Below are 26,443 nucleotides of genomic sequence, written 5' to 3'. Positions count from 1 at the left end.
TAATAGTCCCACAAGGGGACTATAACAGACAGCTTTTTGATTGATTTTAAAATGCAATGCATTATCCCTATAGTGCATTGCATTTAATGTCAGTGCTATTCTGACATTAGTAACATAGTACATAAGACCGAAAAAAGACATTTGTCCATCCAGTTCGGCCTGTTATCCTAAAAGTTGATCCAGAGGAAAGTAAAATAAAAAAAACTGAGGTAGAAGCCAATTTTCCCCACTTTAGGGGAATAAAAAATTCCTTCCCGACTCCAATCAGGCAATCAGAATAACTCCCTGGATCAACGACCCCTCTCTAGTAGCTATAGCCTGTAATATTATTACGCTCCAGAAATACATCCAGGCCCCTCTTGAATTCCTTTATTGTACTCACCATCACCACCTCCTCAGGCAGAGAGTTCCATAGTCTCACTGCTCTTACCGTAAAGAATCCTTTTCTATGTTTGTGTACAAACCTTCTTTCCTCCAGACGCAGAGGATGTCCCCTGGCCACAGTTACAGTCCTGGGGATAAATAGATGATGGGTAAGATCTCTGTACTGACCCCTGATATATTTATACATGGTAATTAGATCTCCCCTCAGTCGTCTTTTTTGTAAAGTGAATAACCCTAATTTTGAGAATCTTTCAGGGTACTGTAGTTTCCCCATTCCAGTTATCACTTTAGTTGCCCTCCTCTGGACCCTCTCCAGCTCTGCTATGTCTGCCTTGTTCACAGGAGCCCAGAATTGTACACAGTACTCCATGTGTGGTCTGACTAGCGATTTGTAAAGTGGTAGGACTATGTTCTTATCACGGGCATCTATGCCCCTTCTGATGCAACCCATTATCTTATTGGCCTTGGCAGCAGCTGCCTGACACTGGTTTTTGCAGCTTAGTTTGCTGTTTATTAAAATTCCTAGATCCTTTTCCATGTCAGTGTTACCGAGTGTTTTACCATTTAGTATGTACGGGTGACTTGCATTATTCCTTCCCATGTGCATAACTTTACATTTGTCAGTGTTAAACCTCATCTGCCACTTATCTGCCCAAGCCTCCAATCTATCCAGATCCCTCTGTAGTAGTGTACTGTCCTCTTCAGTGTTAATTACTTTACACAGTTTAGTGTCATCTGCGAAAATTGATGTTTTACTATGCAAGCCTTCTACAAGATCATTAATAAATATATTGAAGAGAATAGGGCTCAATACTGACCCCTGAGGTACCCCACTAGTGACAGTGACCCAATCTGAGTGTGTACCATTAATAACCACCCTCTGTTTTCTATCATTGAGCCAGTTACTTACCCACATACAGATGTTTTCTCCCAGTCCGAGCATTCTCATTTTATATACTGACCTTTTATGTGGTACAGTGTCAAATGCTTTGGAGAAAGTCCAGATATATGACATCCATTGATTCGCCACTGTGAAGTCTAGAACTTACCTCCTCATAGAAACTGATTAAATTAGTTTGGCATGACCGATCCCTCACGAAGCCATGCTGATATGGCGTTATTTGCTTATTTCCCTTGAGATGCTCTAAGATAGCATCTCTCAGAAAACCTTCAAACAGTTTACCCACAACAGATGTTAAACTTACCGGCCTACATGAGACCCCAGCCAGCCTTCGTACACATCGGCACTCCACAATCGCATAGTCACGGATGGTGTTGCAGAAAACTGAAAGTTCTAAATAAACATCCGACTGGCTTGATCCCAAACTAAGGAGCATATGGGTGAGCCCTATAAAACACCTAGTGCTCTCCCTGACTGCTATGCCCATGCAAAGGTCTTTATGGTAGACGATTGCATGCCCTCGTACCTAGACTGTGTGACACCTGAAAACCCTATAATAGTGAGGGGACACGACCACCAGCTCCCTGCACTTAATATGGACAGAGTCAGGGTCACCTAGAATCAAGTCAGCAAGGAAACACAAATAAAGGAAAAAATACTTATCTGAGGTATCAGCAGTAGCAGCCTCCAGCAGTGAACACAATCCAGAAAGTAGTTTAAACCGCAAAGTGAGGCAGTATGGGAGGGAAAATAAAGGGAGGCAATTTGTGTAAATAGGTGACAGCTGGGAGAAGGAAAGGAGATGAGAAAGTGAAACCAAAACAAAGAACCTCATGCAAGAGGTACAGAAGAACGTCTGCCAGACCTTCTCAGAGAGCTGGCGGTGACACGCATTTACGGGGTGCCAATGGGAGAGAGAGGGAGTCCGCTACCTCTGTCAGCACTTTACATGCGGCAGGCGCCATTGCCCGCAGCATCTAAAGTATTAAACAGCCTGGATCAACACTCCTGCCATTCCGAGCTGTTAGAGCCGGGCCGCGGCTCTCATGTGGACAACGGTCCATGAGCATATCAAAAGGTTCTGTAGTTGTCAATTATCTAAAGAATGGCTGACAATTGTCCAGTAGGTGGTACATGGCTAGTGGGGCAGGAAAATACTGGAAAATCCCAACATTCCAGCTGCTTCTATCAGTCTTCAAGAGTTCACTGAAAATTGCTAGAAAACCATGAAGAACAACCAAAAAGATGTGTCCAAGCCATATTCTAGACAATGCTAGGACTGGCTGTTAACGAGGAAGGAAGGAAGGAAGGAAGGAAGGAAGGAAGAAGCAGAAGAGAGAAGGAGAAGAGAAAAGTGCTACAGAAGAGGAAACCTGGAGGGGCCAGAGCAAAGACTGGGACTGGAGAGACATGAGAAGACCTCTGTATAGTAACTACACTGTACTGTAGAGGGATTGGAATTTGTGGTTTAGTTACCAAATGGTTTTGGGAGTAACTTTATTATTATTATTAGTAATTATTATTGTGTACAAGTCTCTCCGTATGTGATATTTATTTTTGTTCCTTTATACTTTCATATACTCATCAATAATAATAATAATAATAATAATAATATCATTATTCCCACATTGCACAATATATCTATTTTTATTTTATTTGTATAAGCAGAATCTTAGAGACCTCTCTGCTTTACTTAGTGGTCACTACTCACCTGGGCTGTTATCTGTAGGAATGTCCTCTATACTCTGTTCATCACCCCTCACATATGTCTCTGTAGGATTAATATTGTTCAGATCTTCACCCAGATTCACAAGCTGTGAAAGAAATATGGTAGAAGTCATCAGACGGTTGGAGTAGTCGCGTGGAAGGTTTTATATGACCTAAAAAGACGACCAAAAATGAACGGACAGCAGGAGTTATCTAACCCAAATATCTGCAGGTCTCCTGTATAAATCCAACCTGATTACTTTGTTATTCCAACGCAATGCAGGGAGAGTAGCCCTTATATTCCCTCCCTAACATTATATTGTGTGTATATAACATTACATTGTTTTTGCACCTGTTGCCCTTGCTGGCCCGCCCCAGGACTGTGAAGACGGTAAGTCAAAGTTCTTTAGGTCCGTGGCTTGTTTACCTCCTAGGAATGGGCATAATCATCTGCTCTGCTGCAGCCAATGACTGGATTCAGGGGTGAAACATCCACAAGAAACACATCACCACTAAAGCCAGTCATTGGCTGCAGTAAAGAAGGTGACCATGCCTGTGCCGGCGAGGGAGCAAACAACATTTACTGGAAGATGGACACACAGGAGCCGGCACACATAACCAGAGCTAAGGGTAGCAGGTACGTATGAATCTTTCCATAGTAGAGGCTGCGGGCACATGTGAAAAGTTACTTATTCCTAAACTTTAATGCTGTCTTCCTGTTCTGTCTACCAGTTTTGGGATTACTGCAGGCATGGAGATACTGTAGCTAGTATAAGGGACAGCGGAGAACACAGGGGAGGTGAGAACTGATTATCTATCACCACTAGAACACCCTGCTTATCACTGTATATAGTATAAGCACAGGAGAGGTGAGAACTGATTACGATTATATGATTATTATTATTATTATTATTAATAATAGTAGTTTATAAAAGCCACTGTGCTTTTTTTTAACAAACGCTGCATGACTAGATTTATCGCATGCATCATTCAGGGAGCATGTGTTATGTCTCCCAAACACAAAGCAGCCACAATGTTCCTGCAATTGTCTCTGACCACCTTGCCCAGTTGGAGTTAGGTGAGGAGACATTTGGCTATGTGGTTACTATCACCTAGAGAGATCAGCTCTAAAACGGCATTGCAACGCTTCACATGATAGGAAGAAAGGGGAATGGGAGCGATGTTCTGCCCTGCTTCTGTTTGGGACAGGAGGATATCCATGGAGGAGGCCGATAAGTGCCGGGTGTCTGAACAAACATGGAGGTGTCAATAGGACCTGGCCTTCTTGCTACAGTGCTGCCTCGCTGCAAAAAACATTGATCTAATGGTCTGTGAAAGGCATGAACTGTTCCAGTCCGTAACCGTTGCTACAGGTGTCCATTGTGTGCACCTTGCTGCACAGCTAGAATTGCAAGGAGTGGCCTACATTCACCGCCACTTGGGAGTACAAAGCATGGATGGCTGTTTTTTTTAAATGCCAGCTAGATAACTTCTAGTGAGGCTGAGCACATGCCATTAGCCCCCTAAAGGCAACAGAATCCACAAAGTGGTACCACAGAGACTGCACCACCAGCAACTTGTGAAAGCAGAGTTGTTTCTTGGCCACACATTCCATTATCGATGGCTGATGGTGGGACAGAATAGGAGGAGGCATAGTCTGAGCAGGAGAAGCAGTAACTGATGGTGACTTGGACACAGTACTGCACGTGGATGCCGCCTGGCTGCCACAAAGGAGACCGGGAGAAGGAGGAATCTCTTTTTGTGGTAGCTGGCAGACACGTCTGTCACTCCCATGTCTTATTGTAATCTGGCAGATCTTGCACAGGGCATTGCTTTTGTTTTCCAGCACCGTGGAGAAGAACTGCCAGACAGGAGATACTTGCACACTCCACACAGAGCTAGCTACAGCCAAGCTTGTTTTAGGTCTGGCATGTTTTCAGCCTGCGACCACAGTATCATCAGCATCTGGCCCTGGCAGATTTTGGGAGGTTCTAACTGTATGTTGCCTTTACTCTGTATTGCTGTCACTGCCACCATCCTCTTCCTCTGATGTTACCTTCTTCTCAGCTCCCTGATCTAGCTCCCAGATAATGTCCAACACACAATCATTGTAATAGTCCTCAACCTCCCGCCATGAAAACTGTGATATGTCATCATGGGCTTCCTAGCCCCCTCCAGATTGCCTGCTTTATACTTGCCCTGAGTTCCACTGCTGCTACCACTGCCCCTACCACCACCAGTGCAGCTACAGGTGCAACTACTCCTACCACCACAAGCACAGCTATGCATGGGGTGCCCCTTCTCCCCGGAATCTTCTCCTTATGGTAGTCTAAATGCTGAGCCATCCAGTCCACAATTCCATCCTCTGTGTCTTCACAGGAGCCAGGGAGAACTGTGGACAACTACTACTACTCCTGGCAGGTACTGATACTGCTGGAATTACATACATTCTGACTCTGGGAGGACGAGGCTTGGGTCTTTCGTTTTGCACTCTTCCATTTATCAGACATTTTATTATGAGGCCTATATATGAAAAAAAAAGTCAGGGGTTTGGTACAGACAGATTATTTAACAGTAAAAGCAAAATGGCAACTGTGTTTTTTGTAATTTAAGGACAGTGTCACAATTAAATGTCTCTCCAGTTCTACAAACACACTCCACACTGATTGTATTGACAATTTACTTTATAAAGAATGCAGTGAAATGTCTTTGAACTATGCGTTTAATATCAGTGGGAAATAAATGAAAACTGTGGACTAAAATGTCTTTGAAACACACAGTCTGATGTACTAATATGTCCACTAACACAATATAACAATGCAGTGTTTGTTGTAAAATGTATTTGAACTATGTGTTTAATAATATGGATATAAAATTGGTGTTGTTACTGTACCATGTTTGTGCTATAATGCAACGTGTAAAACCCTTTGAGGGTTTATTTTTCTGTTCATACAGCCTTAAGAGGGCTTGTTTTTTGTAGGAAAACAACATTGCTTACCGGTAATTGTTTTTCTCGATACCCATGACGGCACCCCATGCGACCAGGGACCTCCCATCCGGGACAGGAAACCTGAGAAGATAAAAGGTTCACACCCCCACCAAGCACCAGTGATAGTAATAAACAGTACTCCGGAGGTGAATACACGTAAGAAAAATAGAGAGAGAGAGATCCAATACGGTACATTATATCTCTTCAATACTTGAGAGAGAACTCTCAGAAACCAATAAGGAAGTAGCGGGCTACTCCGCATATAATCTAATAAAGGACAACTAAAGGCTTTTTAGTTTTTTTTTTTTAAATATACTTCTATTATAGGGAAGGGAAAATTTCGGGGGTGCCGTCATGGGTATCGAGAAAAACAATTACCGGTAAGCAATGTTGTTTTCCCCTCACCCATGACGGCACCCCATGCGAGATAGACTATTAATGAGAAATTAGGGGGGGACAACCGCCTGAAGCACCTTCCTACCAAAGGCGGAATCCGCATGAAGATGGAGCCTGTAATGTTTTAAAAAGGTATGTTGAGAGCTCCAAGTTGCTGCTCTACAAATTTGGGCCAGGGAGGCATCCGCCTTCTCGGCCCAGGACGTAGCTACCGCTCGAGTGGAGTGGGCTCCAAACCCTGAAGGGGGAGAGAGACCCTGCGCTGAATAGGCCTCGGAAATGGCCCTTTTAACCCATCTGGCAATAACCGCCGTGGACACTTTCCGCCCCTTATTTCTACCCCAAAACTGAATAAGGAGGTTTTCATCCAACCTCCAGGCCGAGGTAGACTCTAAATAAGCAAGCAGACATCTTTTGACATCTAGGCAATGATACTCCCTTTCTAAACTATTAGAGGGATTAGGGCAAAAAGATGGAAGGACAACATCCTGACTTCTATGGAAGTCCGAAACCACCTTTGGCTGGAAGGACGGGAGAGGCCTAATGATAACTTTGTCATCCAAGACCTGGGTATAAGGAGGAAAAGCCGAGAAAGCCTGAATCTCTGAGATCCTCCTAGCTGAAGTAATGGCCAGTAAAAAGGACATCTTAAATGAGAGCATATTCAATGGCAAATCTGACAGGGGCTCAAAAGGTCTCTGTGACAGGGCCGTCAAGACCGTGTTTAGGTCCCAAGGAGGGGACAAGGGTCTTATCGAAGGGCGGATTCTGGAGGCTGCCGACAGAAACCTTTTAACCCAAGGATGCAGGGCCAGCTGGGAATCGAAGAAGTAACTCAAGGCTGCCACATGTACTCTTAGGGTGGAAGCCCTAAGCCCCTTATCCAAGCCAGCTTGTAAAAAATCTAGAACCCTAGAGACATCTGGAGGAGAAAAGGGGTCAGGACTGATCCCTAAAAAGGAGGAAAAGACTTCCCAGATCTTATTATATTTTCTGGCCGTGGTGTCCTTCCTACTTCCCAAAATGGTGGAAACTACAGATTGGGACAGACCCCGACCTAACCAAATCTCCCTCTCAGCCTCCATGCTGCCAGATGCAGAATTCCTGGACTGGGATGCAGGATCGGGCCTTGATATAATAGATCCTCCCGAGGGGGGAGAATCCAAGGGGGGGCTATTGCTAGGTCTAGGAGGCAGGAGTACCAGGACCTTTTCGGCCACACTGGGGCCACTAGGGTAATCGTTGCTCTCTCCCTCTGGACTTTTTTCAGGACCTGCGGAATTAGGGAAAATGGAGGGAAGGCATAACCCTCCTCCTGAGTCCAGTCCTGTGCTAAACCGTCTAAAGCTGTTGGATCGTCCAGACGATTTATGGAGAAGAACCTTTCCACTTTCCTGTTCTTTCTGGAGGCAAATAAGTCGATCGTAGGGAGGCCGAACTTCTGTGTTAACTGGGAGAAGACTTCTGAGTTTAGGCACCAGTCCCCCTGCTTTAGCTGGGTGCGACTCAGAAAATCGGCTACTATGTTTTCTTTCCCCTTTATGTGGACTGCCGACAGAGATAGAGGTCTCTGCTCCGCCAGCTGAAAGATCTGGTGACAGAGTATTGCCAGAGAAGGTACTCTTGTTCCGCCTTGATGGTTGATGTATGCCACTGTAGTCAAGTTGTCTGAGTATAGAACTATGTTTCTGAAGGATATGTCTGGAGCTATTGCTTTTAAGGCCATCTCTACTGCTTTCAGTTCTTTGAGGTTCGAGGTGGCTTTCCTGGTGTTTAAATCCCACCTTCCTTGCCAACCCTTGTTATCCGAGTGGGCCCCCCAACCCCACGGGCTGGCGTCCGTTGTTATTACAATGGGATCCCGAAAGACCCATGGTACTCCTGCTGAGAGATTCTCTGTCACAGTCCACCAAAGAAGAGACATTCTCGCCTCTGCGGATAAGTGGAAAAGCCGGTCCAACGACTGCTTGCAGCCGTCCCATTGGCGCAGGATGCATGACTGTAGCTTCCTTGTATGAGCCTGTGCATATAGGACCGCTGGAAAGGTTGCTGTCAGGTGGCCCAGCACTGCCATTGCCCTCCTGAACGAGCAGAGGTAGGATCTGAAAAGATCCAAAACATGCTCTCTGATGGAGAATATTTTGGCGGACGGGAGGAAGGACTTTTCTACTCGGGAGTCTAAAAGGATGCCTAAAAATACACAACTCTGGGATGGAGTTAGGCAAGACTTCTTCCAATTTATTTTCCAGCCCAGGCTCTTTAACAGGGCGCAGGAACCCTCGATGTTTTGAATCAAGCCCTCTTTGGTCTGGGAAATAAACAGGAAGTCGTCCAAGTATGGCAGCAACGGAACCCCTGACAATCTTAGGAAGGAGGCTACTTCCGCAATCACCTTCGTGAAGATTCTGGGGGCTTGAGAAACCCCAAAGGGGAGGGCTCTGTATTGCAGGTGTAGACATTCTCCCTGAACCCAGACTGCTGTCCTTAAATATTTTTGGGAGGACGCATGTATTGGCACGTGGTAGTACGCGTCCTCTAAATCCAGAGTCGCCATCCAGCAATTCTTTGATAGTAGATCTATGGCCGTCCTTATGGTCTCCATGCGGAATCTTTTGTAGCTGAGGAATTTGTTTAATTTCTTCAGGTTCAGGATTACCCGAAAGGATCCATTGGGTTTTTTTACTAAAAAAAGAGGAGAGTAAAAACCCCTGCCCCTCTCTGCCTGCGGAACCGGGACAACCACCCCTTTCCGCAGAAGTAGCAGGACTTCTGACTCTAAGGCCTGTCTCTTGACTAGATCCTTGGGGTAATCTGTTAGCCTGAACGAGTCCCTGGGACGGGTCACAAGCTCCAGCCGGGAACCCTTCTCCAATTCCCCCCAGGGTCCAGCCGTTCTTGGTTATGTTTTTCCAGGCTGGGAGAAAGAGTGATAACCTTCCCCCTACCTGGGATTCGGCATCATTGCTTATCTTTGGGCCTTTGATCTTGGGGTTTAAAAAGGAAACCTCCGGATTTCTTAGGAAATCTATCCTTTTCCCTTTTATCATACTGCCTACCCCTTTGCCTTTTGCCTTGGTATCTACGAAAAAAGGGGGGGCGTTGAGGAGCTGGAAAACCCTTCTTCTTATCTGAGGCTTTTTCAAGTATATCATCAAGGGAAGACCCAAAGAGCCTGTCACCCTCACAGGGGATAGCGCATAACCTAGCCTTAGAACCCTGATCCGCCTTCCAGGACTTCAGCCAAATAGCTCTTCTAGCTGCATTGGATAAGGCGGAAGATCTGGCTGAAAACCTAACTATATCTGTGGAGGCATCGGCTAAAAAATCAACAGCCTTAAAAAAGGTGGGAAGAGAGGCCAGAACTTCTTCTCTTGGTTTCTTCTCACTGAGATGCTGTTCCAGCTGTTCCAGCCAGATATGTAGTGACCTAGAGACCCATGACGCTGCAACCGCCGGCCTCAAGCAGGTAGAGGATGATTCCCAGGCCTTCTTCAAATAAAAATCCGCTTTTTTATCCAGAGGATCGGATAAGTTACCCAGGTCATCGAACGGAAGAGCAGACTTCTTGGCAATCTTTGCCACCGGAGCATCAACAATAGGGGCCTTGTCCCAACAGGCTGCTACCCTTTCATCAAAGGGATATTTCCTTTTGACAGAGCTTGGAATAAAAAATTTCCTATCAGGATTCTTCCATTCCTTTTTAATTAATGCCTGCACATTCTCATGAACGGAAAAAACTCTCTGCTTTCTGGGACCTAACCCCTGAAAGGCAACGTCTGCAGTTGATTTAGGCTGTTTCACCTCTTCTAATTGCATCGTCGCTCTGACCGCTTTAAGGAGGTTTTGGGTATCCTCAGGCGAGAAAAGGGATCCCCCTGTTTCTTCTTCTGCTGATGAAGTATTATCATCAGAGAGTAACTGGCCTGCTTCTCTTTCCTCCGCGTCAGAGCGGTCTATATCCGAACCCCTCACATCCGGAGATCTTCCCGGAGACTGCGGGCGATTCGTAGTTAAGGATTTAAGGGATGCTTTCACTTCAGATCTTATTAAAGATCGCATATTCCTGGAAAGACTCCGTGACTCCTCTGCCACCAATTTATCAATACATGGGGTGCATAACGGCTTAGAATAGGAGGAAGCTAGGGGGGTCTTACATCCTGCACACTCCTTATGCTTCGTCTTTGAGGCCGCTTTTTTGGGGGGGCTTTGCCACCTACACAAATAAGCAGATAACACCTCATTAATAAAGAAGGATATATCTCACCAGCCTTCTTTAGCCCCCACTCCTCAGGACTGGTACCGGACTCGCGGGCCTTGAGGGTTCCAGGGGTTCGGCGCGTCCGTCTGTAGGCTCCGACATCTTGCTGACCGCAAAGAGCATCTTCAGCACCACACTGTGTGCCACATCAGCCGGCTGGGTTCCCCCCCTCTGCCCCATTTATATTTTAAAAGACGCGCCAGGGCACACATCGGCGTTCAACCCGACTTCCGGGTTAAGCCCCGCCCCCCGCGTCGGGGCGTGCGCATGCGCAGACGCCCCTTCCGACGCCGACAGGAAGACAGGCAACCCGGGAGCAAGGAGAGAAGCCGCCTGAACACGGCCACGGCGGCTTCCTCAGGCCAGCGCCGGAATGTGGGGGAAGAGGCCCAGACTGTAGGCAGCAGCCCCGGAGAGCTTGACGCCACCTGGGGGAGGCCACCCACCGGATAAGAACCTGGGCCTCCCCCCGGCTGTAGGTAAGAACCAACGTGAACCAACATGAGCTTCCCAGAGACTTCCCATCCGGAGGACAGGAAACCTGAACTGGTGCTTGGTGGGGGTGTGAACCTTTTATCTTCTCAGGTTTCCTGTCCCGGATGGGAGGTCCCTGGTCGCATGGGGTGCCGTCATGGGTGAGGGGAAAAGTTGCTGTCACGGATGATTATGCAGATAGCTGGAAGTTATGGATAAACATCCGACTGGCTTAAACCCAAACTAAGGTGCATAAAAGGTGACCCCTATACAACCCTAAGAGCTCACCCTGACTGCTAAGCACATACAAGGGTCTCAGAGGTAGACAATTGCATGTCCTCGTACCTAGACTGTATGACACCTGAAAAACCTATAATAGCGAGGGGACACGACCACCGGCTCCCTGCACTTAATATGGAGGGAGTCAGGGTCACCTAGAATCAAGCCAGAAAGGAAACACAATATAAGAAAGGACTTATCTGAACAAACAGAAACAGGAGTCTTCCAGCAGTGAACACTTCAATCCAGGAAGTAGTATAAACCGCAAAGTGAGGCAGTATGGGAGGGAATATAAAGGGAGGCAATTAGTGTGAATAGGTGACAGCTGGGAGAAGGAAAGGAGATGACAAAGTGAAACCAAAACAAAGAACATCATGCAAGAGGTACAGAAGAACGTCTGCCAGACCTTCTCAGAGAGCTGGCGGTGACAGTACCCCTCCCTCTACGAGTGGACTCCGGACACTCAGAGCCCACCTTCTCAGGATGTGACCTATGGAAAGCCCTGATGAGACGAGTAGCCTTAATGTCCGCCACTGGGACCCACATCCTCTCCTCAGGACCCTAACCCTCCCAATGAACGAGGTACTGGAGAGAACCACGGATAATGCCAGAATCCACAATCCTAGAGACCTGAAATTCAAGATTACCATCAACAACAATCGGAGGAGGAGGCAAAGAGGAGGGTACAGTGGGTTGAACATACGGTTTTAATAGGGACCTGTGAAAGACATTATGGATCTTCCAAGTCTGAGGAAGATCAAGACGGAAGGCAACGGGATTGATGACGGACAAGATCTTGTAAGGCCCAATAAACTTAGGACCCAACTTCCAGGAGGGAACCTTCAGTTTGATATTCTTTGTAGACAACCACACCAGATCACCCACATTCAGGTCTGGACCAGGCACACGTCTCTTATCCGCCACACGCTTATATCTCTCACTCATCCTCTTCAGATTACCCTGAATTTTTTGCCAAATAGCTGACAAAGAAGAGGAAAATGTCTCCTCATCAGGTAAACCAGAAGACCCCTCTCCAGAGAATGTCCCAAACTGCGGATGAAACCCATATGCACCAAAAAATGGTGACTTATCAGAGGACTCCTGGCGACGGTTATTTAACCCCTTAAGGACACAGCTTTATTTCACCTTAAGGACCAGGCCATTTTTTGCAAATCTGACCAGTCACTTTAAGTACTGATAACTTTAAAACGCGTTGACTTATCCAGGCCATTCTGAGATTGTTTTTTCGTCACATATTGTACTACATGACACTGGTAAAATGAAGTAAAAAAAAATCATTTTTATTTATAAAAAAAATACCAAATTTAGCAAAAATTTGTAAAAAATTGCAAATTTCCAAGTTTCAATTTCTGTAATTCTATAATACAGAGTAATACCTCCAAACATTGTTATTACTTTACATTCCCCATATGTCTACTTCATGTTTGGATTATTTTGGGGATGTTACAAGGCTTAGAAGTTTAGAAGCAAATCTTGAAATTTTTCAGAAAATTTCAAAAACCCAATTTTTAGGGACCAGTTCAGGTCTGAAGTCACTTTGCGAGGCTTACATAATAGAAACCACCCAAAAATGACCCCATTCTAGAAACTACACCCCTCAAGGTATTCAAAACAGATTTTACAACGTCGTTAACCCTTTAGGTGTTCCACAAGAGTTATTGGAAAATAGAGATACAATTTAAAAATTTCACTTTTTTGGCAGATTTTCCATTTTAATATTTTTTTTACTTTTACAAAGCAAGGGTTAACAGCCAAACAAAACTCAATATTTATGGCCCTGATTCTGTAGTTTACAAAAACACCCCATATGTGGTCGTAAACTACTGTACGGGCACACGGCAGGGCGCAGAAGGAAAGGAATGCCATATGGTTTTTGGAAGGCAGATTTTGCTGGACAGTTTTTTTTGACACCATGTCCCATTTGAAGCCCCCCTGATGCACCCCTAGAGTAGAAACTTCAAAAAGTGACCCCATTTTAGAAACTACGGGATAGGGTGGAAGTTTTGTTGGTACTAGTTTAGGGTATATATGATTTTTGGTTGCTCTATATTACACTTTTTGTGAGGCAAGATAACAAGAAATAGCTGTTTTGGCACAGTTTTTATTTTTTGTTATTTACAACATTCATCTGACAGGTTAGGTCATGTGGTATTTTTATAGACCAATTTGTCACGGGCGCGGCGATACCTAATATGTATACTTTTTATTTATGTAAGTTTTACACAATGATTTCATTTTTGAAGCAAAAAAAAACATGTTTTAGTGTTTCCATAGCCGGAGAGCCATAATTTTTTCAGTTTTCGGGCGATTACCTTTGGTAGGGTATGATTTTTGCGGGATGAGATGATGGTTTTATTGGCACTATTTTGGGGTGCGTGTGACTTTTTGATTGCTTGCTATTACACATTTTGTGATGTAAGGTGACAAAAAATAGTTTATTTAGCACAGTTTTTATTTTTTATGGTGTTCATCTGAGGGGTTAGGTCATGTGATATTTTTAAACAGCCGGTCGATACGGACGCGGCGATACCTAATATGTATACTTTTTTTTTTTATGTAAGTTTAACACAATAATATAATTTTTTAAACCAAAAAATGATGTTTTAGTGTCTCCATATTCTGAGCCATAGTTTTTTTTTTTTTGGGGCGACTGTCTCAGGTAGGGGCTCATTTTTTGCGGGATGAGGTGACGGTTAGATTGGTACTATTTTGGTGGGCAAATGCCTTTTTGATCGCTTGCTGTTGTACTTTTTGTGATGTAAGGTGACAAAAAAATGGTTTATTTAGCACAGTTTTTATTTTTAATTTTTTACGGTGTTCATCTGAGGGGTTAGGTCATGTGATATGTTTATAGAGCCGGTCGATTCGGACGCAGCGATACCTAATATGTATACTTTTTCCCCCCCTATTTTTTACCAATTTTTTTTAACTTTATTTGGGGAAAATAACGTTTTTGTTTATTTTTACTTGAAACTTTTAATTTTTGGGGGGGAAAACTTTTTTTTTTAACTTTTTTTTTCACTTAATTTTTTGTCCCACTTTGGGACTTCAACTTTTGGGGGTCTAATCCCTTTACAATGCATTCCAATACTTCTGTATTGGAATACATTGGCTGTATGAGTAATACTGTGTGTATTACTCATACAGTTTCCGGGTCCTGTGAGATCCAGGGGGCTGGATCTCACAGGCTCGTCACCGGAAGGCAGCGCGATGCCTTCCTTAGACACCGCGCTGCCTTCCATGCCATCGGGTCCCCCCTACAGCCGCATTGGGGACCCGATGGCACCGCCACACGCCACCAACGCAATAGGTAAAAGCCGCAAACCGCAGGTCTGAAATGACCTGCGGCTTGCGGCGATCGCCGACATGGGGGGGAAGGTCACAGGACCCCCCCCGGGCATTTAGCCGAAGTGCCTGCTCAATGATTTGAGGGGGCACCGGCTTCCAATCACCGCCCGCTGCGCGGCGGTGATCAGAAATACACAGGGCGTACATGTACGCCCTGTGTCCTGAAGAGGTTAAAGCAAACTCAGCAAGGAACAAAAAAGAACACCAATCTTCCTGATTCTCTGCCACAAAACAGCACAGATATGTCTCCAGATTCTGATTGACACGTTCGGTCTGACCATTCGACTGCGGGTGAAAAGCAGAAGAGAACAACAACCGAACCCCCAAGCAAGAAGAGAAGGCCTTCCAGAATCTGGAAACAAATTGCGTGCCCCTATCAGAAACGATGACTGAAAGAATGCCATGCAATTTGACAATGTGATCAACAAAGGCTTGCGCCAGCGTCTTAGGCTGGGTTCAGACCTGAGCGTCTTTGATATGCGCGTTTAACGCGCGTTTTTGACGAGCGTTTTTTGCAATAGTAAACGCGCGTTTGACACGCGTTTGTGTGATTGACTGCAATGTCCTATGGCCACAAACGCGCGTCAAAACGCCCCAAAGAAGCTCAAGTACTTGTTTGAGCGTAGGGCGTTTTACAGCGCGTTTTTCAGCGCTGTAAAACGCTCAAGTGAGAACCAGGGCCATAGGGAAGCATTGGTTTTCATGTGTTGAGCGTTTTACAGCGCGTTTGAACGCGCTGTAAAACGCTCAAGTGTGAACCCAGCCTTAGCCTTGGGTAACCCAGGAAAGAGAATAAAAATGCGCCATTTTACTAAAACAGTCCACTACTACCAGAATCACAGTCTTCCCCGAGGAACGAGGCAGGTCTGTAATGAAGTCCATGGACAGATGCGTCCAAGGACGGGAAGGAATGGGTAACGGGAGGAGAGAACCCGATGGCCGTGAATGAGGGACCTTGGCGTGAGCGCAGGTCTCGCAGGCTGCCACAAAACCCTCAACCGTCTTACGAAGAGCCGGCCACCAGAATCTCCGAGCAATGAGATCTACTGTGGCTCTACTCCCCAGGTGCCCAGCAAGGACAGTATCGTGGTGCTCCTTAAAAACCTTGTGTCGTAAAGCGAGAGGCACAAACAACCTCCCAGGAGAACAAAGATCAGGAGCCTCTGCCTGGGCTGCCTGAACCTCTGCCTCCAGATCCGGATAAAGAGCAGAGACGACCACCCCTTGAGCCAAAATGGGACCCGGGTCTTCAAAGTTCTCCCCTCCCGGAAAACAACGTGACAGGGCATCAGCCTTCACATTTTTAAGCCCGGGGCGGAACGTGACAACAAAATTGAACCTAAAAAAGAATAAAGACCATCAGGCCTGTCTCGGGTTCAGACGCTTGGCTGATTCCAAGTAGGCCAGATTCTTATGGTCAGTAAACACGGTAATAGGGTGTCTGGCTCCCTCTAGCCAATGACGCCATTCCTCAAAAGCTAAGAAGAATAATTCAAAATGAACTTTCTGTAATAATTGGCAAAACCCAAAAACCGCATCAGCGCCTTCTGATTCTCAGGAAGGTCCCAATCAAGCACAGCACGGACCTTCTCAGGATCCATGCGAAAACCAGAAGCGGAGAGAAGAAAACCCAGAAATTGAATCTCCGGAACCGCAAACACACATTTTTCCAGTTTAGCGTACAATTTATTTTCCCGCAGAATGAGCAAGACCTGACGTAGGTGGTCCCTATGAGTTTTGAAATCAGGAGAAAAAATCTAAATGTCATCTAGATACACCAGTACAAATTTCCCCATTAAATAAAAAAAAAAAAAATGCTGTTCACAAAATGTTGGAAGACGGCCGGAGCATTCATCAAACCAAAGGGCATAACCAAATTCTCGAAATGGCCCTCAGGGGTATTGAAGGCAGTCTTCCATTCGTCCCCTTCCCTGACCCTGACTAGATTGTATGCCCCTCTTAAATCCAACTTAGAAAAAAACCTTAGCCCCAACAATCTGGTTAAACAGGTCCGGGATCAGAGGAAGCGGATATGGGTCACGAATTGTGATACAGTTCAGCTCCCTGAAATCCAGACAAGGTCTTAAAGAACCATCTTTTTTCTTAACAAAAAAGAAACCAGCGGCAACAGGTGACTTCGAGGTTCGAATGTGTCCCTTTCTCAGGCTCTCAGAGATATAAGAACGCATAGCGACTCTTTCAGGTTGGGAGAGATTGTATAAACGTGATTTTGGCAGCTTGGCACCTGGGATGAGATTAATAGGGCAATCGTACTCCCGGTGAGGGGGCAGCTCCTGGACACCACTCTCTGAAAACACATCCGAAAAGTCAGAGAGAAAAGATGGTACAGTCTTGGTAGAATCCTCTGAAAGAGACGCCGTGAGGCAATTCTCTCTGCAAAAGTCACTCCAACCATTTATTTGCCTTACTTGCCAATCAATGGTGGGGTTATGTTTAGTGAGCCAGGGTAACCCCAACACTAGAGGAGTAGGTAATCCGCTTAGGACAAAACATGACATATCCTCAACATGAGCATCACCCACAGTCAAACGGATATTGTGAACTATGCCCTTTAACGATTTTTGAGAAAGTGGAGCGGAATCGATAGCAAAAAAAGGTATATCCTTTCCCAAAGTGCATACCTGGAAACCATGTGTTATAGCAAATTGATTATCAATGAAATTGACAGCTGCTCCACTATCTACAAAAATCTCACAAACAATGTTTTTGCTATCTAGCGCCACCCTGGCAGGTAGGACAAAACGGGAACTACAAGAAAACGGCAAACCTTCAATTTCCGCATCAACCTTGCTAATAGTAACAGATGGAAAGTTTTTAGAGGGTTTTTTTCTTTTTGTTTCTTTATTACCCTCAGAAAACTCTCTGAATCTCCTAGAGGGGCAAACCTTTGCCAAATGATTTATACCCCCACAACAGAAACAAACCCTCCTCTGAGAGCTGAATCTTCTACTATCAGAGGCAAGCAAACCCAGCTGCATGGCCTCCTGCTCTGAGGGAATTGAGAGAGACTGAGGCCCCTGCGCACTGAATGAGAGCGCCCCACTGTCCTTGGACTGAATATGACAGGAAGGAGTGATCTCTCCTCTCTCTCTAAGACGCCTGTCAATACGAACAGCTAGAGACATGGCAGACTCCAAGGAGGCAGGCCTCTCATGAAAGGCAAATGCATCTTTCAATCCCTCCGAAAGACCATGGCAAAATTGACTTCGGAGTGCAGCATCATTCCAACCAGTATCAGCTGCCCATCTCCGAAATTCTGAACAATATATCTCTGCGGAGTGTTTACCCTGGCATAAAAGACGCAGTTTAGAATCAGCCAGAGCAATACGATCCGGATCATCATATATCTGCCCCAGGGCTACAAAAAATTCATCCACTGATCGGAGGGGTGGTGCCCCCACCGGCAGCGAAAAGGCCCAAGACTGAGCGTTATCCCTGAGCAGCGAGATGATGATCCCCACCCTCTGCTCCTCATCACCAGAAGAATGGGGAAGTATGCGAAAATGGAGTTTGCAAGCCTCTCTAAAACGAACAAAATTCTCACTACCTCCAGAGAACGTCTCCGGAAGCGAGATCTTAGGCTCATAAACTCCATGAACGCAAGCAGAACCGGTCACCTGAAACTGAGACATAGTTTTACGGAGATTCGCTACCTCCAGTGAAAGACCCTGCATGCGGTCAATCAAGGCTGAAACCGGATCCATGCTTAAAACGGTATTGGCGGTTTATAATGTCACGGATGATTATGCAGATAGCTGGAAGTTATGGATAAACATCCGACTGGCTTGAACCCAAACTAAGGAGCATAAAAGGTGACCCCTATACAACCCTAAGAGCTCACCCTGACTGCTAAGCACATACAAGGGTCTCAGAGGTAGACAATTGCATGCCCTCATACCTAGACTGTATGACACCTGAAAACCCTATAATAGTGAGGGGACACGACCACCGGCTCCCTGCACTTAATACAGACGGAGTCAGGGTCACCTAGAATTAAGCCAGCAAGGAAACATAATACAAGAAAGGACTTATCTGAAAAAACAGAAACAGGAGTCTTCCAGCAGTGAACACTTCAATCCAGGAAGTAGTATAAACCGCAAAGTGAGGCAGTATGGGAGGGAATATAAAGGGAGGCAATTAGTGTGAATAGGTGACAGCTGGGAGAAGGAAAGGAGATGACAAAGTGAAACCAAAACAAAGAACATCATGCAAGAGGTACAGAAGAACGTCTGCCAGACCTTCTCGGAGAGCTAGCGGTGACAGTTGCACTTTCCAATACCAGCATTTAAAATTGCACACAATGAAGTGGGGAGCTGGAAAAATAATCCAAATGGGCAGAAACTTGACAAAAGCCTGGCTGCAGTGTAGAATCCAATAGATAAACCCATGCACTCTACCAACTGAGCCACCACACTTTCTTATCAAGGAGACCAAATAAACCTGGTTTACTGACTCTAAGGCTGGGTGGGCTCAGGCTGTCTGAATGATAGTCCGCCCTGCCCCCCTAATCAGACAAGCATCGGAAGTGAGCATACATGGCTGAAGAGCAGATGTGATGTCACGAAAAGCCGGGGTGGGGGCCCAGCCTTGGAGGCAGGAAATCAGAAAATAAAGTGCAGAGCAGGCTGCCAGACAAGCTGAACAAGTGAGGTGGGACAACCACTTTACGCACAGTTTGAGCATCCCCTCACTCCCTTAATACTTTCCCTAAAGGAATTCCCTCTCTTTAGTGTTCCTATCACACTACGTTAGTGACTTGTGTCTATAATCGTTCTTTGTCAGACTCTGCCCCCTCCCCACATCCTCCCAGTGTCATGTTATCCACAGTCCTCTATCTTCTTCATGGTTTTCCCTGCTAATACTGACATTAAACGCACTGGGCACGGTTTTCAAGTGATTCACCTGAAACTAATCGCATAAAGCTTTGTTTTTGTATGGCAGACCAATTATGTATTAATTTCAGGGACTTGTTTTCTAAAGTTTAGACAATGAGTCCCTGAAATTAATACCTTCAGAGTAAAGATGAGCAAATTGATTCTAAACTAATTGGATTTAATAAGAATTTAGCAAAATTGGTCTGCCATACAAAAACAAAGATCCCTCCCCACCATAGAAACATAGAATGTGTCGGCAGATAAGAACCATTTGGCCCATCTAGTCTGCCCAATATACTGAATACTATGAATAGCCCCTGGCCCTATCTTATATGAAGGATGGCCGTATGCCTATCCCATGCATGCTTAAACTCCTTCACTGTATTTGCAGCTACCACTTCTGCAGGAAGGCTATTCCATGCATCCACTACTCTCTCAGTAAAGTAATACTTCCTGATATTACGATATTACTTTTAAACCTTTGCCCCTCTAATTTAAAACTATGTCCTCTTGTAGCAGTTTTTCTTCCTTTAAATATTCTCTCCTCTTTTACCTTGTTGATTCCCTTTATGTATTTAAAGGTTTCTATCATATCCCCTGTGTCTCGTCTTTCACAGTTACTCTTCTTGCTTTCTTGTCCCTAAACATATCATGCTGCTGAAGATCTCATCTCTACATTATGCATTACACTAGAAGAGCAAAGGTTTAGACTCTAGTGTAATGGATAATGTAGAGACGATATCTTCAGCACCATGATATGTTTAGGGACATACAGAAGACAAGGAGGAGTAGCTGGTGGGGAGGGAGCTCTCCAGAGGGATCTGATAAATTATGCTGTAATCTTGTAGTTCACAGGATGTCAGCCACACAGGAGAGAGACAGCAAGCCTCAGACTGGAGGTCAGACTAGAGATCACATGACCAGGTATCCATAATCAAAAGGTTCAGAATGTATGGATGTATCTGAGCAGCTAGAATATTGTTGGCGAGTTAGAATTATATGTGCTGATGAAAATAATCCTATATAGCTGTTCCAATAATCAACTTTTAATATTATCAGGGGAGAAGCTGTAAGGCAGGGGTGGGGAACCTCTGGCCCACGGGACGTATGCAGCCCGCGGGACCATTTAATGTGGTCCATGGCCCCTGCCAGAACATATTGTGAAGGTGAGGCACAGGAAGGTGAGAACAGCGCATTGCTAGCTGTACTCACCTTCCCTCATCTTCTTCCGGCCCCACGCTGTGTCCTGACACGTACAGTGTCAGAACGTACTGCATGTAGATGCGCATTATGACCGGATGTTGTGTGCTGTCAGGTCACAGTACATCGTGGTGGGAAGTAGACCAGGGAGGGCAAGAGAATCTGCCAAGTGGCAGCACCGTCCAGAGCTGGAGAGGCAAGTTTATTTATTTATTTTAAATGTCTCATCTGAGGTCTGATCTGAGGCTGGGGGTCTATTGGGGGTCTGATCTGAGGCTGGGGGTCTGATCTGAGGCTAGGGACGGTCTGATGGGGGTCTAATCTGAGGCTGGGGTCTGATCTAAGGCTGGGGAGGGTCTGATCTGAGGCTGATGTAGGCTGGGAGGTCTAATAGGACGGTGATTTGAGGCTGATGGAGGTGGGGGCAGATCTGAGGCTGAGAAAGGGACAAAGGCAGGGACATTTGCGAAGAAAGAGGAGGGGACAGTGGCAGGGAGAGGGAAAGCTGGGTGAACCCCTCTCTGGACCCCTCTGGGTTTAGCTTGGCGGCCATTAATGCCAAATAAAGAACTAAATATATAAACATTCTCAACTTAAAAATTAGACTGCTATATGTGGTCAAAATGGCGCCTGTACTATTTGTAATATATATCGCAGGCGCCATTTTGTGCTGCAAAAATACAGCACTCTTTTATTAAGCTCAATTTCTTTAACCTACCCCGTTAAAGTTTTCCGGTATTGAGTTCCGTCCTTGGGGCTCAATACCGGAAAAAAACGCTTCAGTTTTATTCTAATGCATTCTGAATGGAGAGAAATCCGTTCAATATGAATCAGGATGTCTTCAGTTCAGTCACTGTATGGTTTTTAGACGGAGAAAATACCGCAGCATGCTGCAGTATTTTCTCTGGCCAAAATTCCAGAACACTTACCGGCATTATTTTCCATTGAAATGCATTAATGCTGGATCAGTCATCAAGTGTTCCGGAAAAACGGATCCGGTTTTATGGTCTGCGCAGACCTTTAAAAATGTGAAAAAAATATATATACTGGATCCGTTTTTCCAGATGACAACCGGAGAGACGGATCCGGTATTGCAATGCATTTGTGAGACGGATTTCCGGATTCGGCGCGCAGTTCCGGCGGCGGAACTGCCATGTCGGATCCTCACAACGCAAGTGTGAAAGTACCCCAAGTCACTTATATGTTTGACCAAATATAGCCGTCAAATTTTCAAGTTGAGAAATTTGTATGGCCCCCGAACTATGTAACAAATATCCAGATGGCCCTCGGCAGCAAAAAGGTTCCCCACCCCTGCTGTAAGTGGTGCAGTCACTACTGGGCCTAGGAGCCTGAGGGGGCCCAAAGACCCTTGTGCCACATAAGAAGACCCTAGTACTATACAAAGTTCATGCAGGTCAAGTTACATCTCTGGCTGGAGGGAAGGAGTAAGGTCAAGAATTTGGCTTGGGGCAGGGGATGCAGTTTCAATTTTTGTCTCCGGCAGCACGAAGGCTATGTGCTTCCCTGTCCCTGGCCACAAAGCACTGAGGGAAGGGGGCCCAAGCTGAACTCTTGCACCAGGGCACATAAACCTTTAGCTACACCCCTGAATATTATATTATACTATATGCATGAGGCCTAAGAAGGAGGACTTGCATCTACTTGTGCTAGAGTAGAATCCGTGGTATGATCTTGGTACTGCCATTCTGACAGTAAGGAGACACCAGGAGACTGCACCCTAGACTACAAAACCTTTGAAGATAATGATGCATTTATCTCCTGATGTTCATTTTGAAGCTGACAATCCAAGCACAACTTTAGTTGACCATTTGTAGTATTGCATGGTCCCGGCCTAAGACCTCTCAGAAAACTGTTGTGCCACTCTTGTGCAACCACAAAAGATCTGCAGCAGTTGACAGAGGAGGCCATCATAAAAGTCTATACAGGCAGAAAATAGTGAGAAGATCCAGACAACATGTAATGTCTATGGTCAGCTGTAATCCTGCCATCTCCATCTTACTCAATATACAAGGATAAATTATATAATACTGATGGATAAAACAAGACTGAAGACAAGATCTTCACAGCCTTCTACAGACCATAGTGGACATTTCATGAGACCTTATCTCCATCTACCTGATCATCCTGTGTGACATTGTAATGTTCTTCTGACCCATCCTGTAGAAGGAGAGCACTGGGACATCTCTTTGGTGTTGTTATCTCTTCCTTATCTGTAGGAAACACATCCAGTGACTGAATTCATTCCTTACATACAGATAATGAGAAGACATGTGTATTAGTCATGTCTATTACCTGGTGATGTGAGGGGCCGGTGATCTTCCATCATGATGCCCTTATCTCCATCTACCTGATCATCCTGTGGGACATAGTGATGTTCTTCAGAATTATCCTGTGGAAGAAGAGGACTGGGACATCTCTCCGGTGTTGTTCTCTCTTCCTTAACTGTAGGAAACACAACCAGTGACTGAATCCATTCCTTACATACATATAATGAGAGGACGTGTGTATTTAGTCATGTCTATTACCTGGTGATGTGAGAGGCCGGTGATCCTCCATCATGACGTCATTGTACAGATCTTTGTGTCCTTCTAAATACTCCCACTCCTCCATGGAGAAATAGACGGTGACATCCTGACACCTTATAGGAACCTGACAACACAATGATACAGTCATCACCCAGATCCCTTCACAGCGTTCCTGTATAATGTCCCAGCATTCCCAGCAGTGTCACCTCTCCAGTCAGCAGCTCAATCATCTTGTTGGTGAGTTCTAGGATCTTCTCTCTATTGATTTCCTCATGTATCGGGGGGTGAAGTGGAGGCCCCATGATTGGGCTCAGGGTTCTTCCCCATCCTTCAGACACAGGGGCCTGACAGCGCTCACTAGAGGTCTTCTTCACTACTGTGTAGTCCTGGTTATGGAGAGACACAGTAATAACTATCACTTCATACATCTCCAGAGTCCCTCACCTCTCCAGTCATGTCCATCTGTTTGTAACATAGATAAGATGATGTAATGTGACATCATCAGAATCTCTCACCTCTCCAGTAAGCCGGAAGAGGATCTCTAGGGTGAGATTTATTATACTCTCCGCCATCTTGTCCCTGTCCATCCTTGTCGGGTCAATCAGGAGAAGGATCTTATATAGAAGATCTCCACTGAGCGGATCCTATATTTTAGGGACCTGAATGGAAAGAAGATGAGAAGATGGAAAATCCTACAAAATCTCATGTAAAATATAATAACTGGAGACATCGTAGGAGATAATAAAGTGTAGATGTTGTGTTCTCTCTTTTTATATGGATCGATACATGTGTGAGGTCAAGGCAGTTTCATGATAGGTCATAAAATCCAATATATATAAAATACAAAACATAAGTTGATCAACAAATCATAAAACTGGGAATAAAAAATATAGAATAAAATGAAGACAGACATGCAGAGTGAACTAACACCCCGGAATGAAGATCACATTAACCCTTTTACACTACATTTGTCTATTTTATTCCAGATATTTTTTTTATTCCCAGTTTTATGACTTGTTGATCAACTTGGATGTTTAGTATCTTTAATATATTGGATTTTATAATGTACATCATTTGTAGGTTTCATTTGTTGGTATATAGAACAACTGAAAATACCGCAGGGTGTGCATTGTGAATGACTAGAATACTACAAAAACAGCCTGACACGGTCCGGCCCAGGTTCTGATATCAGCACAGCTCCGGATAAGGAGCGATTGGTCCCCCATTTTTATACTATTGCAACCACCGAGGAACAAAACGTACAGTTTCGAAATGCGTCTGCTGTAACTGCGGTATTAATCCATCGAGAGCAATTGCGGCACCAACCTATTGAGAGGAATAAACTTATCCTTCATACTAGAGTTGTTGCGATACCAAATTTTTGATTCGGTTTCGATACCATGAAAAAGTATTGCGATACTCGATACCATTCGATACCACACGAAAAAAATAAACAAAAAAAGCCACGTGCATTCCTCATTTTTAAAAATGGCGAATCGCGCAGTTTTTATTTTATTTTTTCTGTTCCGGCATTCACCACCTAGATTTTTTTTTTATATTTTAATAGTTTGGACTTTTCTGACGTTGCGATGTAATATGTTTATTTATATATTTTATATGTGAAATTGGGAAAAGGGGGGTGATTTATACTTCATATTTTAGTGTTTTTTTTTTTTTCACTTTTTATTTAATAACTATTTCCCCCCTTAGGGGCTAGAACCTGGGATCTTTCATCCCTTTTCCTATTCACCCTGATAGATCTCTATCAGGGTGAATAGGACTCCACACTGTCCCTGCTGCTCTGTGCTTTGTGCACACAGCATCAGGGATGTTACCATGGCAACCAGGGCTTCCTGGCTGCCATGGTAACCGATCGGAGCCCCAGGCTTACACAGCTGGGGCTCCGATCAGAAGCTGCCACTGCACCACCAATGAGGGGGAGTGGAGAGGTCCCTGTGGCCACTGCCACCAATGATTTTAATACTGGAGGGTTGAGAGGGGCCGGCGCACTGTGCCACCAATGATTTTAATGGGATGGGGGGATTGAGGGGGGGGGCACACTGCACCACCAATGATTTTACCCCTTTATACAGGAGGCGGGTACTAGCAGATCAGCGGCAGTTAACTGCCGCTGATCGCAGCTCCCTGTCAGGGGCAGGGTGCCGGCAATGCGATTCTGCTGCCGGCACCCGCCTCCTGTATGTGTTAAAGACTGACTACTGTATATGAGTCCAGACTTTCACTATCAGGCCACACAGAGCGGCGCCCAGCGATGTCTCAGCACTCACCATTTAGTCCTGGGCGCCGCTCCGTTCGCCCGCAGTGCCCCATTACTGTCTCCTCTCCTGCTCCACATGCTGCTGATTACTATCGGAGCGATGGGAGGAGACATCAGCTTCACTAGTGGGCGTTCCTTCTCCCTGGCTGTAGCGCTGTCCAATCGCAGCGCAGGGAAAAGGAACGCCCACTAGAGAAGCTGATGTCTCCTCCCATCGCTCCGATAGTAATCCTATCATTGGTGGCGCAGTGCGCCCGCCCCTCCTCCGCCCCTCTCTTCTCATTGCCGCCCCTCCTCCACCCCCTCTCTTCTCATTGCCGCCCCTCCTCCGCCCCTCTCTTCTCATTGCCGCCCCTCCTCCGCCCCTCTCTTCTCATTGCCGCCCCTCCTCCGCCCCTCTCTTCTCATTGGTGGCAGCGGCAGCAGCACAGGGGGAGGGAGGACAGCTTCCTTCTCCCCGTGCTGCTGAGAGAGAACATGAGCGCGCCGATAGCAGCGCGCTCATGTTCAGAGATACTAGACTGCGCAGAAGCGCAGCCCAGTATCGAAAAAACGGAAATCCCGGTATCGTATCGATACCGGGACAAAAGTATCGATTGGGTATCGAAATTTCGATACCCGCAACAACCCTACTTCATACCATTCCGGACATTGAAACAGCAGAAGTTGGCGTTCCCATATCCCTACTACACACGCGCAAGTAAGTGTGCCGGCACACGAGAGAACTATAGGATCCAGCAGCGCATCGAGATCATAGGTGAGCGGAG

General features: G+C 45.5%; 1 protein-coding gene across 1 annotated transcript in view; it reads right to left on the bottom strand.

The window, feature by feature from the left end:
* Window positions 1-20,941, bottom strand: part of LOC121005743 (oocyte zinc finger protein XlCOF6-like) — a 177,776-nt gene extending 156,835 nt beyond the window's left edge. The window contains exons 1-2 of the mRNA XM_040438512.1: window positions 20,865-20,941; window positions 10,532-10,590 (exon numbers count right to left, since the gene is read on the bottom strand). Coding sequence (XP_040294446.1) covers window positions 10,532-10,590; window positions 20,865-20,941 — 136 coding nt within the window. The remainder of the gene's footprint in view (window positions 1-10,531; window positions 10,591-20,864) is intronic.
* Window positions 20,942-26,443: the final 5,502 nt, after the last annotated feature.

The sequence above is a fragment of the Bufo bufo genome, chromosome 6 (assembly GCF_905171765.1).
Source record: "Bufo bufo chromosome 6, aBufBuf1.1, whole genome shotgun sequence".
NCBI classification, from domain to species: domain Eukaryota; kingdom Metazoa; phylum Chordata; class Amphibia; order Anura; family Bufonidae; genus Bufo; species Bufo bufo.
Note: the sequence above shows the minus strand (reverse complement) of the source record. Positions and strands in the feature narration are given on the sequence as shown.